This window comes from Siphateles boraxobius, unplaced genomic scaffold (genome assembly GCF_051911475.1).
Source record: "Siphateles boraxobius isolate OS27281-9 unplaced genomic scaffold, OSU_SipBor_1 77, whole genome shotgun sequence".
Lineage (NCBI taxonomy): Eukaryota > Metazoa > Chordata > Actinopteri > Cypriniformes > Leuciscidae > Siphateles > Siphateles boraxobius.
In genome coordinates this window covers 14890859-14904182 of record NW_027509205.1, presented here as the reverse complement: position 1 = coordinate 14904182, position 13324 = coordinate 14890859, and the positions used below count along the sequence as shown (strand labels likewise).

The 13324-nt window shown below is 38.2% G+C and overlaps 1 protein-coding gene across 1 annotated transcript; it reads right to left on the bottom strand.

The window, feature by feature from the left end:
* Positions 1-1157: 1157 nt before the first annotated feature.
* Positions 1158-12090, bottom strand: tmdd1 (transmembrane and death domain 1). Its single transcript, XM_077218308.1, has 6 exons — positions 10290-12090; positions 7824-8000; positions 7332-7451; positions 3929-4075; positions 1619-1900; positions 1158-1306 (listed from the first exon to the last, which is right to left on the bottom strand). Exons 1-6 carry the CDS (start codon positions 10435-10437, stop codon positions 1158-1160), a joined length of 1023 nt encoding a protein of 340 aa, XP_077074423.1. The 5' UTR covers positions 10438-12090.
* Positions 12091-13324: the final 1234 nt, after the last annotated feature.

Below are 13324 nucleotides of genomic sequence, written 5' to 3'. Positions count from 1 at the left end.
GGGAGTGCGTTCTCAAGACACCGGGCACTGTTTTATGCGGATAGGCGGCCGGAGCGCATTAAGGGTTTTTCTGTTAGAACGGTGTCGTGTTAGCGCCCCCCTAAGTTAATAACTAATGATTTTCGCAATGGAAGTGAATCAATCAAAACTAACTTTAGCTGGACAATAACTTTATCCTAGAGCTGTGGCTCTAAGCCTAAACAATCTGTTACGGTAATTTCTATTATCACTGTAAAGCTGCTTTGAAACAATCCATACTGTTAAAAGCGCTTTATAAATGAAGGTGACTTGATTTGACTTGACTTTTCTCACCATTCCTGATTTCTAACACACACTCAAAGTGTTCGGCATAGTTTTGCGGCTGTCAGAGCAGAAACGAAAGCTGATGCTTTCCGTATGTTTTTCCGTAGTCTCCGGTCCTGTTCATCTGTAAATTGCGCGAGCTTATTTCATCCATTACATCGAAAGATCCAAAATAGCTCATACATTTACCCGCCCATAGACCCCCCCCCCCCCCCCCCCCTCGAAGGAATAAGGAGAGAAGTGGTTGAAAGTGGACAAAAGAGACGGATTAAAACACCACGTGTAAATGGGAATGTGTCTCCCTTATCTTAATACCAGGTGTGAATCAGGTACTTAAAGTTTGAGTATGTGGCCTTTTGGCCCTCACGGTGTTTTGAATATACAACACCTCCCCTCCCCGGCACTATAATTTGTTTAGATGTTGATTTATGAACTAATTGCCTATAATTGCTGCTTAGCACCACTATTAATCCATGGTGTGTGGTTCCAGGAGCATATTAGTCTGGATTTGTATAATGAAGTAATTAGTTCAATTATATAAGAAATAAAAGGAAAGAAAAAGGACGAGGATGAGGAAGGGGCATGTTTTTTTTAGAACAAGAGAAGCACTTAAATGATAAGAGAGACGATCCCAGTGTGTGCGAGAGATACTTTGCTTGCGTGTGAGTTCATTTCCTGCTGCATTGCTCATCTTGGTGAATTAGTTCCTTCTGTACCCCATTCCAAGCCGTTCAGCGCTCTCTCCCATGTGTTTTCATTGGCACACTCGCCCAGTCTATCCTGTCTCTCTGAGGTTGATGTACTGACTGCATTGTCTGCAGGCATTGTCATTGTTATTAGCCTTGTGGATTGCTTCAGGGGGCATGTGCAAGCTCAGGGGAGAAGGAGCCAGGCTGGATAATTAGTTTTTCCTCAATGCCAGACGAGCACACCGCCACTGTCGCGGACTGGAAACAGGAATTGCTAAGATTGTCAAGGCAACAGCATTCCAGCGCAGCCTCCCCTACACACCATCAAATCATTGACAGGACAATGGCAGCAGTCCCGATGGAGGTAACAGATTGCTGTCATTATGTTCTGTCAGGTGCTTTATTGCAGAAATGTCTTTATGAGAGGCAGTGGGAACTGTCTGCACTGAAGGTGTCTGCATAGGCTGTCTAACTATAGTTTAAATAGCACACTAGATGAGATAACAGCCAATAAGAAGGCACTTTGAGACAAGTTGCATGGGTCATAATCAGCCATCTAAGGTACGTTTAATAATGAATTTCATACTGATGAACATGGCTTCATTATTATCCTGAACATCCATTACTCGGTCTGCGTGTGTCCTCTGGGCGACGTACCTCTGATGATGTCACAACACTGAGGAGGGGAAAGCAACAGGGTTGATGCTTAGACCTGGATTTGGTTCTGTTGCCATGGGATACATATATGCTTATAAGAAAGATGGCGATGCTCATGAGCAGTGCGATGGCAAATCCAGACAGGAGGCCGTAAAGTAGAGGCCAAATTCTGTCTAGCAGATGGTGCTGATAAGGTGGCACTGGTTGCCTTTTCACCACCAAGTCCAAGTCTTTCCAGGTGAACCCTCTGGCTGTGAAGCAATCAGTGGCAAGAGTTGTTAGCATGATAGCAGATAAGTTACAGGTGCTTACAGACAACTAGGTTTAGTAAGTTTTTTTAAAAGTTATTAATACTTTTATTCAGCAAGGACACATTGACACAATCTGATCAAAAGTGACAGTAAAGACTTTAACATTGTAACAAAAAATCATATTTAAATAAATGCTGTTTTCTTTCATTTTCTATCCATCAAAATTGATCACGGTTTCACCAAAAATGTTCAGCAGTACAAGCTTTTTCAACATTAATAAATGATTCTTGAGCAGCAAATCAGCATATTAGAATGATTTCTGAAGGATCGTGTGACACTGAAGACTGGAGTAATGATGCTGAAAATACAGCTTTGACATCACCAGAATAAATTTATTTAAGAAATCAGTTTCTATTACAATTTATGTATAATAGAAATCAGTAACTTTAAATTGTACTAATATTTCACAGTATTATTGTTTTCACTGTATTTTGATCAAATAAATGTAGCCTTTCTTAGAATTTAAGCTTCTTTCAAAACAATTACAAATCACTAAGGCCTGGTTTCACAGACAGGTTTTATATTAAGCCAGGATTAGGCCTTAGTTCAATTAGGAAATATAAGTAGCTTTTATAAACATGCCTTAGAAAAAAATATTACTGGTGTAAAAAACAATGGCAGTGACGTATTTTAAGCATAGACATAATAATTCATTAATATGGACATAGTGTTTGTGACGTCACACATAGGTTTCTGAAAAGCAATTTTGAAGCCCAAAAACTGTTCAGCAGAAACTGACACTAAGCAGACAACATAGCTTGTTTTAAAGGGTCATTCCACCGGTGGAGACATGAATATGTATTGAAAGTGGGTCATATATGTAGTAGAATAGTATCATAAATTTCTAATTTGGGACCTTCTTGACCGATAAAAGGCAGAAAATTACTTTTTAGTGCTTGTGGATTGTAGACAACAATCCCCATAGTGCATTGCAATGCTCAGCTCCGCAGACCACTCCCACTACAGTAGCTAGCATAACTGCAAGATATTTGTGCAATGAACCTGCCACGTTAGCGTGTTAACAAAATTAAAATAAACTTACTTTACAGAAAGACGACCATTTGACCCTGTAGGCTTTGGCTGACATTGCCAGTTGCCCTTAGGTATTCTAAAGTAGGTCTACAGGACGCCGCTATCCAAATGGGGTGCAAAACTCGGGTGAGCAACCAAACACACGTTCTGCCGGTGAAATCAAATGCACTGGCACTGATCTGATAGGTCTGTTAGCGCATTAGGTCCAACCCCCTATGGGCGGGTTTGAAAGGGTGGGAACTAGTGCTTGTAGTCTTTACAGAAATCCCCCCTCTTACACTTCCTCCTACAATGACGTAAAATGACGATTTTTGCGTCATTGTAGGAGGAAGTGAAAAAGGTAAATAGAGGATTTCTCTCGTCTCAGGGGAAAATGAAAGAGTGTTGCACGACCATTCAATAGTATGACTGGATTTCTAACAATGGAAATCTTAATGCAAATGGGTGGAGTGACCCTTTAATATTGTTAGGTTTTTGACGTCAAAGACACAAAATATTAACACATGACTTCAATGTTTATTCATCAACAATGCCTAATCAGTAGAAACGTGGCTCCTTCTTGACCAGAGGTGTTCAAACCTGCTCCTGGAGGGCCACTGTCCTGCAGAGTTTAGCTCAAACTTGCTTCATCACACATTCCTGGAAGTGTCTAGTATGCCTAGTAAATGCCGGAATAGCTCAGGTGTGTTTATTTGGGGTTGGAGCTTAACTCTGCAGGACAGTGGCCCTCCAGGAGCAGGATTGGACAACCCTGTTCTAGACTAACATTATAAGAGGACCTCAGGGGGAAAAAGACTTATATAATATTACCCTTTTAAAATGTACTTGCATAATAACATATTTTATGGTTTAGAAATAGAGACTCAAGAATTCCACTCAAATGATTTTAAACACATCAGTCTTTCTATAATTTGTAAACCTTCTGAGGCATCTCACCCTGTTTTGCAGAGTACTGCAGAACCTCCTCATGATCATCATGATCTTCTGGTTGATGCTTCTCCATTTGGCTAACAAGTTCATGGTAGCCTTCCACATATTTCTGTATAGCAAGAGTTTTGTCCTGGTTGATGTTCTTACCCACCTCTGTTAGATAAAAAGCACATGCATTACTTCCGGTCCAGTTGTCTAGTGGTGACCGTTGTCTTTACTCATAGGGTTTTAACATGAATTCACTTCATTAATTGATGACAATCATGCTGGAGGCAGCTCTAGCAGCTGTTTATTGACATTCATTTCATATTCGTACAAGACACAAGTAATTCTTGCAGCACATTAAGAAATCAAACACAGACTAATAGCCTCCATGAACGCCTTGAAATGAGATTAACTAAGTGTGCAGGGCCCAATAAATGTACCAAGTATAATGAAGCAAGAACAACTGAAGAAGACACACATGCCGGAACATAAGTATGCAGTTTATCCAAGGTGCTGTCGCTGAGTGGCTACTGCTCATCATAGCCCATTTACAGGCCGCCAATTAAAGCTCTTGTAATTGCGGCATTATGCATTTCCCATACGCATCAGTTTCTGTGTTTGCAGAGGAATCATTTTTATTTTCTGCAATGCACCGCTTTTGACTGAAGGATGTTCTTGGGCTGTCGAGCCTGTCATTTTTCCCCCCTCTTCTTCTCTGTTTATCCCTTTCTCCCTTTAACGGAGATGATGAAAGGAACAGATGGCGTGTAGTGAATCTGGTGTCAGCTCCAGCGAGCCTGCTGTCATATCGTTTGCACCTTCTTATATCTGATGCCATTCGGCCTGTACGCCGGACCACAATCACTGGCAGAGGAGTGACAGGGTGCAAAGTGCGTTCTATCAGAAATTTATAAAAATAACATTATGCAGTCTGCTGAGTTTCATCTTTTGGCATGTAAGATGAATGACTGTGAATTAGCTCGGTGCTCGTTGCATTAGTGGTGTGAAAAAAAGAAAGAAAACTTTTTTTAAGTTTCTTGCAAACTCCAATGTTAATAACTGAATATCATGTTAGCTGTGGCTTTGAAGAGGTCCTTAAAGGTGAAGTATGTAGTTTTACTATGTTAAAATTAGAAATGCCCTCTAATAGTCAACCAAACATTAGTCGACAAGAGAAGGCGTATTCAATCAAATTTTAATTTTACATTTTAAATCCACGACAAACAGATTGTTAGGTTACACTTTATTTTAATGTGTCCATGTTACAGTGTAATTATATATTTAAGTACTGAGTAATAGTAATTAACCACATCTACTTACTAGGGTTAGGAATATGGGTTGGTTAAGGGTTAGTTGCATGTAATTATGCTTAATTTATAGTTATTACTACAGTAACTACAGATAACGAGGACATTGTAAAATAAAGTGTTACCGATTGTTAACAAGGCTGTTCCATGCTGTAATTATAGTATGTCGGGTAGGAAATCCAAATGTTCGCTGATTATTATTCAGTCTCAATCATGGCTCATTATTTGAAGCATGTAAGTAGTAGCCTAAGTTCACATGGTCTCTTGCTCTAACATTGACAATAATTTTGCGCTATAATTAGGCGCATATACAAGTGTTTGTGCGGAGTATGGAAGCTTAATTAGTACCTGGCTTACTGCTTGACATGTTTAAATTAACATGCATTTCAGTCAGCACATCCACTATCCCGTGGAGATGATCAGTCCGCATTTGCGGTAAGCTAAATGTGTGCACTTGAACACTTCATCTATATGTTAAAGGCACTTTATTATGGTTTAGTATTTTTCTGTATTGTAGAACAATGTTAGCAATGTTACATATAATATTTTTTCTTAGCCGTGAAACTCAAGCCCATTTCCCATGCCCCTCTCCTAGTATATATGTAAGTAATTAAATTTAATTAAAGTCGACTAATGGCTTAAATGAACGACTACTAGTTGACTAGATAAATTGGTCACACTTTAGTTTAGTGTCTAATTCTCACTATTAACTACAACTTTTGCCTCAATAAACTCCTAATAACTCCTTATTAATAGTTAGTAAGGTAGTTGTTAAGTTTAGGCTTTGGGTAGGACTTTGAACATTCTGTTAACTATAAGTAACTTTGCAACTACAAGTCAACTAACTCTCATTAAAGAATTAGTGTACAGTCTGCTTAATATCTGCTGACTCTTTATTGTGATGGTCCTCCAACGGACATTCTACTTACTATAAGTAACTTTGCAACTACATGTCAACTTATTCTAACCCTAACCCTACCAGTCTACTAATACTGTAATGAGAGTTAGTAGACATTAAGGTGCAATGTTACTTATAGACAACAGAATGTGTTAAAGGGACCGTCAAAATAAAGTGAAAAAATCAAATGTAGAGAAAAGTTTACGACTCTCAATTTTGGAAAGTGAATAGTAGACCACTTAGGAACAACAATACATCTCAGCTATTCTATACTATTTTTTGTAGGCTAAATAAAATGAAAAATATAACACTAAAACATAAAACATTAAAAACTAAAATCAATAATTTTAATCATTTAACAAGTGACTTTAAGCATCACGTTATAATGATCAGTATGAAAAATAGATATCCTTTTGATATAGATTACATTTCAGTGTTTTTAAATTATAATTTTTTATAAGAATTAACTTTAAGTGAGAGTTGGAGGCATAGAATGTAAAAAAAGATGGACAACGCATCTCCACTTCCTTCCACCAAATGAAGCCAAAATATCCCAGAAACAGTCATTGTGATGACATAATTTGGAGCCCGAGTCCTTGCAGTGATCCTGAGGTGGAGCCGCGGTATCAATGTCCCGCACACACTCCCGCTCCCACAGACTCAATCGCAAGCACAGCTGTCAATCATGATGTTACACCCTAATTTTATAGCATTTAATAACTAACTAAAACCAAACTTATTGGAAAAACAAACATTTGAAAATACGTCAGTGTGATTAAAAACTGCCTAAAATGACAGAAAAGTGTAATTGGATTTTTTTAGTTTGGCTTGCGTCCCATTTGATTACATGGAGGGGGTGGGGTTTATGACCAATACTGCAGCCAGCCACCAGGGGGCGTTTGAATCGTTTTGGCTTTACTTTTCAGTTTTCGGCACACTTAACAAAGGTAGTCTAAATTATGTAAAATAAATAAAAATAGAGGAAATGATCATGCACAATTAAATATCCAATATCTGATCAATTCACACATACTAAATTAAAGAATCTTTTATATAAGCCCAAAACCATTATGGTAATGATATATTGTGCATCTCTTCTCAATAGTGTAAAAATGATTGTAGTATCAGTTTGATTGTTTACTGAGTGTGGTGGTGAGTATATACTCACTGTATATGGTGGTGTACTGTATGTGTGTGAGTGTTGTTGTGTGCAGCTGACCTATGGCGATGTCAGTCCTGCCGATCTGTTGCAGTGCACGAGACAGCCTGTCGTAGTATATCTGCTTGCCGTGAATCTGCAGCCAGTCCTTCAGCGCTGAGCGACAGGGGGGCTTCTGGTCTGACAATCACACACACACACGCAAAATATCAAACGTGCTCCAGACAGCCAGAAGGAAAGCAGCCAGCTCTTCAGTTGTTCAGGCAATTAAACAATTCAATCATGCCCCACTACCTCGATAGATTTCATTTCTGATGAAAAGGTATAATATCAACAATTCGTCTGGTTGAGATGTCTCTCGAGTGGACCACTCAACGGCAGACTGATGTGTGCAGTGGAGATAAACAAACACATTTGGTTGCTCATGACCTCTTCATTTACTGCAGGATGTGTCTCGTCACACATCGCACTGCTGGGTTTCATTAGCATAAAACAAATAAGTATCAATTGATTAGAGCTGATTTAAACTACGCTTGTGTTTATCACGGTTACCTGTGTGTCTGCGTCTTCTTGACTGCAGTAACTGGTTCCTTTCTGCAGATAGTCGGTCCAAGTGTTGGAAGATGTTGTCCTCAGGTTGAGTCATGGCCAAGATGAACTCCTCACACTCTCGATCTGTCAGTAGCTCCACCAGACGCTCCAGCTGGTGAGGTCCAATGTCCTCGGCCACTGTGGCAGAAGAGGGAAAAAAAAGACACATTTCAATATTTTGTTTCCCTTCCCACTTATGATGTTAGTCAAGGTTATTGGGACTAGAAAGTTGTGATTTAGTTTAACATGACCATTGTTCTATATGTAAATTATTCTTCTGTGACTGACTTATCGTTTTGTGTGTGAAATGAGTAACCACGCCTCCACCAAGTTTTTGATATGAATATGTGCATGGTCGTATTCTAATCTACACTTGGTTATGAATATTAATGGGTGGTCTTTGTTGGATGTTATCAGAACTTTGGGGTCACTTAATAAGATATGTTTTTTAAAAGAAGTCTCTCAAAGCTGCATTTATTTGATCAAAAATTCAGTTAAATAGTAGTATTGTGAATTATTATTATTATTATTATTATTATTATTTTAATTCCTGTGATGTAAAAGCTGAATTTTCAGCATCATTACTCCAGTCTTCAGTGTCACATGATCCTGATTTGCTGCTCAAGAATTTTTTTTTTATTATCAATGTTGAAAACAGTTGTGCTGCTTGATATTTTTTAGGAACCGTGATACTTTTGTTCAGGATTCTTTGATGAATAGTACATATTTCGGAAACGCTTCATTTTACAGTACAGTACTTACAGTGTACTTACCTAGAAAGTACTGGGTAATATAAGGTAAGTACATGGGTTAAGGTTAGGTTTAGGGGTAGGTTCAGTGTTAGTACCTAGTTATTACCCAGTTATTGTAATTACTATAATAAGTTTATAGTATATACATGGGAAACAGGACTGTAAAATGAAGCGTTACCCATATTTCCTAGGGACATGGTGTTGGGAAAAATCTGAAATCATGGGGGAAATAAAAAAAAATATTTCAATGCTTTCGCGTGTTCTCTATTTAGGGGCGTAGAATAGAAAGTTCAAAAGAACAACATTTATTTGAAATAGAATAAAGCAATAAGCCCTGCGAAGCCGTGATTTACAGTGAATTTATGAGCGGAGTGCCTAAAACCCCCTTAGCTGTTCTAAATACACTGTACAACACGGCTTCAAGGGGCTTATTGCTTATAAAACGGTTACTCCATAAAAATATTCATTTTAATATTTATTTTATTCATAAAATAAACACTAGCAACAAGCAGTTGTGCAGTAATACTAATGTAATGCGGTCACAGGTGTATGTTTGTTGCGTAATTTACAACGGCTTCGATCGCAGCTCAACCAATCAGAATCAAGGACCGGAACTATCCATTTTATAAATCTTTGTAACTATGTAAAAGTCTTTACTGTCTCTTTCAGTCTAATTAAAGCATTCTTGCTAAATAAAAGTAATTTCTTTTGAAACAAAAAAAAAAAATCTAACTGGCCCCGAACTTATTAATGATAGTATAAACTCTAGATATATGGGTAAGAGAGAGAATAACTGGGTAAGGCATGGACATTTCTGTAGTCAATTTGTAATTTTTCTTACTAGTTAAAAAAATACTATATCTGTCATCTTTTTAAAAAAATGTTGTGATTGGTTATAGCAGTAATGAACACTCTGGAGGAGGAGCACACACGCCAGACACATTCTTCAAACTTCAAACAGCTGTTTTGCAACTGAATGAAATGTAATGCATTTTACAGCACAAGTGTTTATTCTTTTAAGAATATTTTTAACTAGCCATATTAATAACATGACATTCATAATGACTTTTTAATATGTTCTCCATTTTCTGATTTGTTTCTTATTTGCCCTGCATTTTCTTATTAACACTTTATTCAATGGATCAGTTAATGTCTTGAGGTGCAGTGCCACCTTTCTCTCTCCAGCACACACACACACACACACACACACACACACACACACACACACACACACACACACACACACACACACACACACACACACACACACACACACACACACACACACACACACACACACACACACACACACACACACACACACACACACACACACACACACACACAATGTATACATACAGTTGTGCCTTTACCATTCTAGATGTACCTGTATCACGCTTTATGGCAGCTGTTATGATGGCAGCTGATACCATCCTTTGAGGAATGTATAGAACAGCTGTGAAAATCATGTGAGCGGCAGACGCGTAACATTGTGGGGAAGAGGTGTAATCAATTAATGGGGATGTGTGATAGGAGATGCATTTTCCTCTCTATCACTGTCACCTTCAGTGAATAAGCAGTCCTCTCATGTCAATACCGCACAGCAGGTGGATCAGTCACACAGAACTTTGTGTCTATTCATTATTTGCATCTGCTGTAAGCCATCTCCACTTACCTGTATCGTCAGCTAGACTTGGGCTGAAGAAAAAGAGGAGGAAGAAGCTGACCACAAATTCTCGCATTGTAACTGAAATCTTTGAGATGGCAGTTACATCTGTGGGTCTGTCTTTATTTTCAAATTGTCCGGAATCATGAGTTGTCATGCGTGGAATTTGAAACTAAACAGTCTATATGTAGAGTGGTTTTGAATAGTGAATAGAATAGTGGAACAGGGTTTGTTTCTTGCTACACCCTCCTGTTAATTTGAGCAGTTTTAGTGAAATATAGTTCCTTTGAACAATATCTGAGATTTTTAAAGGCTGTTTGCATTTAATGGGGATATTGAACTATTTAACTGTGGTGTTTGGCAAGCTGCCTGGCAGGCAAAAACAAAAATCACAGCAAATTAAGTCATTGTACTTCAAACACTGCCTTAAATGTGATGCTGCCATGGTTCACATCAATGCAAAACAGGAAAGCACAGTGCTGTGATTTAAAAGTGAACATATTTGTAGCACATTTATCTTAGATTGTTTCAACAGCGGCCCTCTACAACAGGATTTTTTTTATATATTTGTGATCTCAAGTGAACATTTTTCATTCAATTACAATTTTCCCACTTTTCATACATTTCTCACAGACCCTCTTGTGGCCAGCTTGGTGTCTGGAATACTTCATTCTAATTGATATTTCGTTGCATTCAGGGTTCAAATATCTGTATTATTCAAATAATTTAAACCCAAATCAGTATTGCATGTCCTTGTACTGTATATCTGTTTACTTATATATTATTATATTTATGCATTTGGCAGACACTTATTCAAAGCAACTTACATTTCACTTAAGGTATATATATGATCAGTTCATGCATTCCTTGGGAATCAAACCTGGATTTTGTAGTGTAAGCTACGAGAATCTAAAAAAGGCAGAATTTTTTTGTTTATACCATTTTTAATAAATTGATTAGCAGGTGTTATGTAAGGTATAATATATAATCAGTCTGTCATTATCACAAAATAAAACCCTTTAGTGTGATGGAAGACCTCTTTGCTTTGTGATAATAAATTTAATTTGTGAAAATGACCAGCCTAACATTATCTCTTACATAACTCTCTTTAACGGCGTTATTAGCAAAGCTATGTTCGAAAATTACCAATTATATGTGATGTATAGCATTGTTTTGTATGAAGTTCCTTAGTGCTTTACATTTGGCTTAACATGGATTTTCAGTGCTGTTATCTAGACACATGCATAAAAGGGTTTGATCATGTCAAAACATGATTTAACAGTGAAAACAGTTTTGTTGTGCATGAGAAGCCAAAGGCGTAACCTTGAGGCACAACTCTAACTTTGCATATATTTTTCATTTTCGAGGAGCATGTCTGTCGACAAGGGGAATCAACCAAACAGCTAAAAAAGTTTTTTTAAATATTCTTTTGCATTGAATGTTGATGAACTTGAAAGCCCTTCTGCCTTGCCTTGCTTTGAACTCGCTTCACCTCAGCTTGGCTTTTTGTGAAATCATTTCCAAGATTAACATCATCTCAGCCTCCACCGCATGAATGCAAAGAGCAGGTCACATATTTGGAGCACGTTTGGTGGGCTAATTGAAATTCATAAACCACAACATTCATACTACAAATGCCAGGGCAGCGAGTAAGGGCTTGTTTTATTATAGTAGTTTATTGTCAGGATTAAGCAATTCACACAAACACATTTTGTAAAGTGAGTTTATTAGTGGGGGTTGAGAGAATAAAGGCTGAACCAGCATACATAAATACATCTTGGCAGGCTTTGTGAATCTTGCTTGTGTGTGTGTGTGTGTGTACTTAACCCCCCTCGGTTCTCTCCACAACAGCAGATGAACAAACATGCCATGTTTTGCGGAGCTACGGTGCGCTAAAAGGGCAGGGTGAGGTACGTTGCTTTACATAGATGTTTAGATATGCTGAACTTAAAAGCATTCACTGCATAATAGGACAGCTGAGGTTTAACATTCACAGCGGTCTCACGACCTGCATGAATCCGTGCAAGCATGAAGCACATGGCAAATTATACTACAATTGAAAACTAGTCAAGCATGCTTTCTTAAGCTACATGTTCTCTTGACGTGTGTTTCTCCTCGTATCTGTGCTGTTTCCCCCCCCTGTTAACACGAGACAGGCCTTCGCAGGTTGTGGAAGGTGATGAGATCTTTCCATGTCTCCTACACTTCACACCACTGAAATCTGATTGGAAAGCTATACAGACTCCGGTGGAATGAAGGATAGAATTCACAGAGCAGATAAAACATCTTTACGGCTCCCGCAGCTCTTCCATACCTGTATGAAGTGTGACACAACATAAGCACACTGTGAATAAACGGATCACAGGGATTAAAGACCATTCAAAACACTGTACTCATTCTAACTGCAAAAAGTTGTGAACATTTTAACTTAAAATTCTAAATCTAATTGATTATTTGTTGTGCAGGTTCAGGATGTTCCATGCTCAAGGTTCTTGTTGCAATGAGAGTCAGAGAGTGTGAGAGAAAGTATCCTGTGACTTGGCCTCTCCCTTCAGCGAGCCCAAACCTGTCTCTCCCTTCATGCCTGTAGGTCATACAGGTACGAGGCCTGTTTGCTTTGCCAACCACAAAAAAACCCGTACATTTTGACTCTCAACACAGTGTAACCCAACCCTAAACCCCCACCTCCCCCTGCGAACATGCTTGTGCTTGATAAGGGGGTTTCCAAGTGTTTTAACACGGATCTGTACTGATTTACCCTCCTACATGCACACAATCATCAGTTCTTATTATTGAAGTAATTTATGTATGTACATACATTTTAAACTTTGTTCAAAAGTACTTTTTTAGTTTATTTTTTAACATCATCGCAGCCAAAGCAGAATGTAGAAAGACTTTAGGTCAACTTGAAAAAAACAATTCAACACAATATTTATAATGCAATACAAATGTCAGTTTCTTAAGGCAATGTTGAATGATAAATGTTACCCACCTTGATTTTGACCACACACTTACCTTGTATATGGTGTTAGATCCAACTTGAT

Coding starts and splice junctions, on each gene's coding strand:
- tmdd1 (XM_077218308.1), bottom strand. CDS start 10,437: ATGACAACTCATGATTCCGGACAATTTGAAAATAAAGACAGACCCACA. Junction 4,076..7,331: donor CAGGACTGACATCGCCATAG/GTCAGCTGCACA, acceptor TTTATCTAACAG/AGGTGGGTAAGAACATCAAC. Junction 1,901..3,928: donor GCAGTACTCTGCAAAACAGG/GTGAGATGCCTC, acceptor ATTGCTTCACAG/CCAGAGGGTTCACCTGGAAA.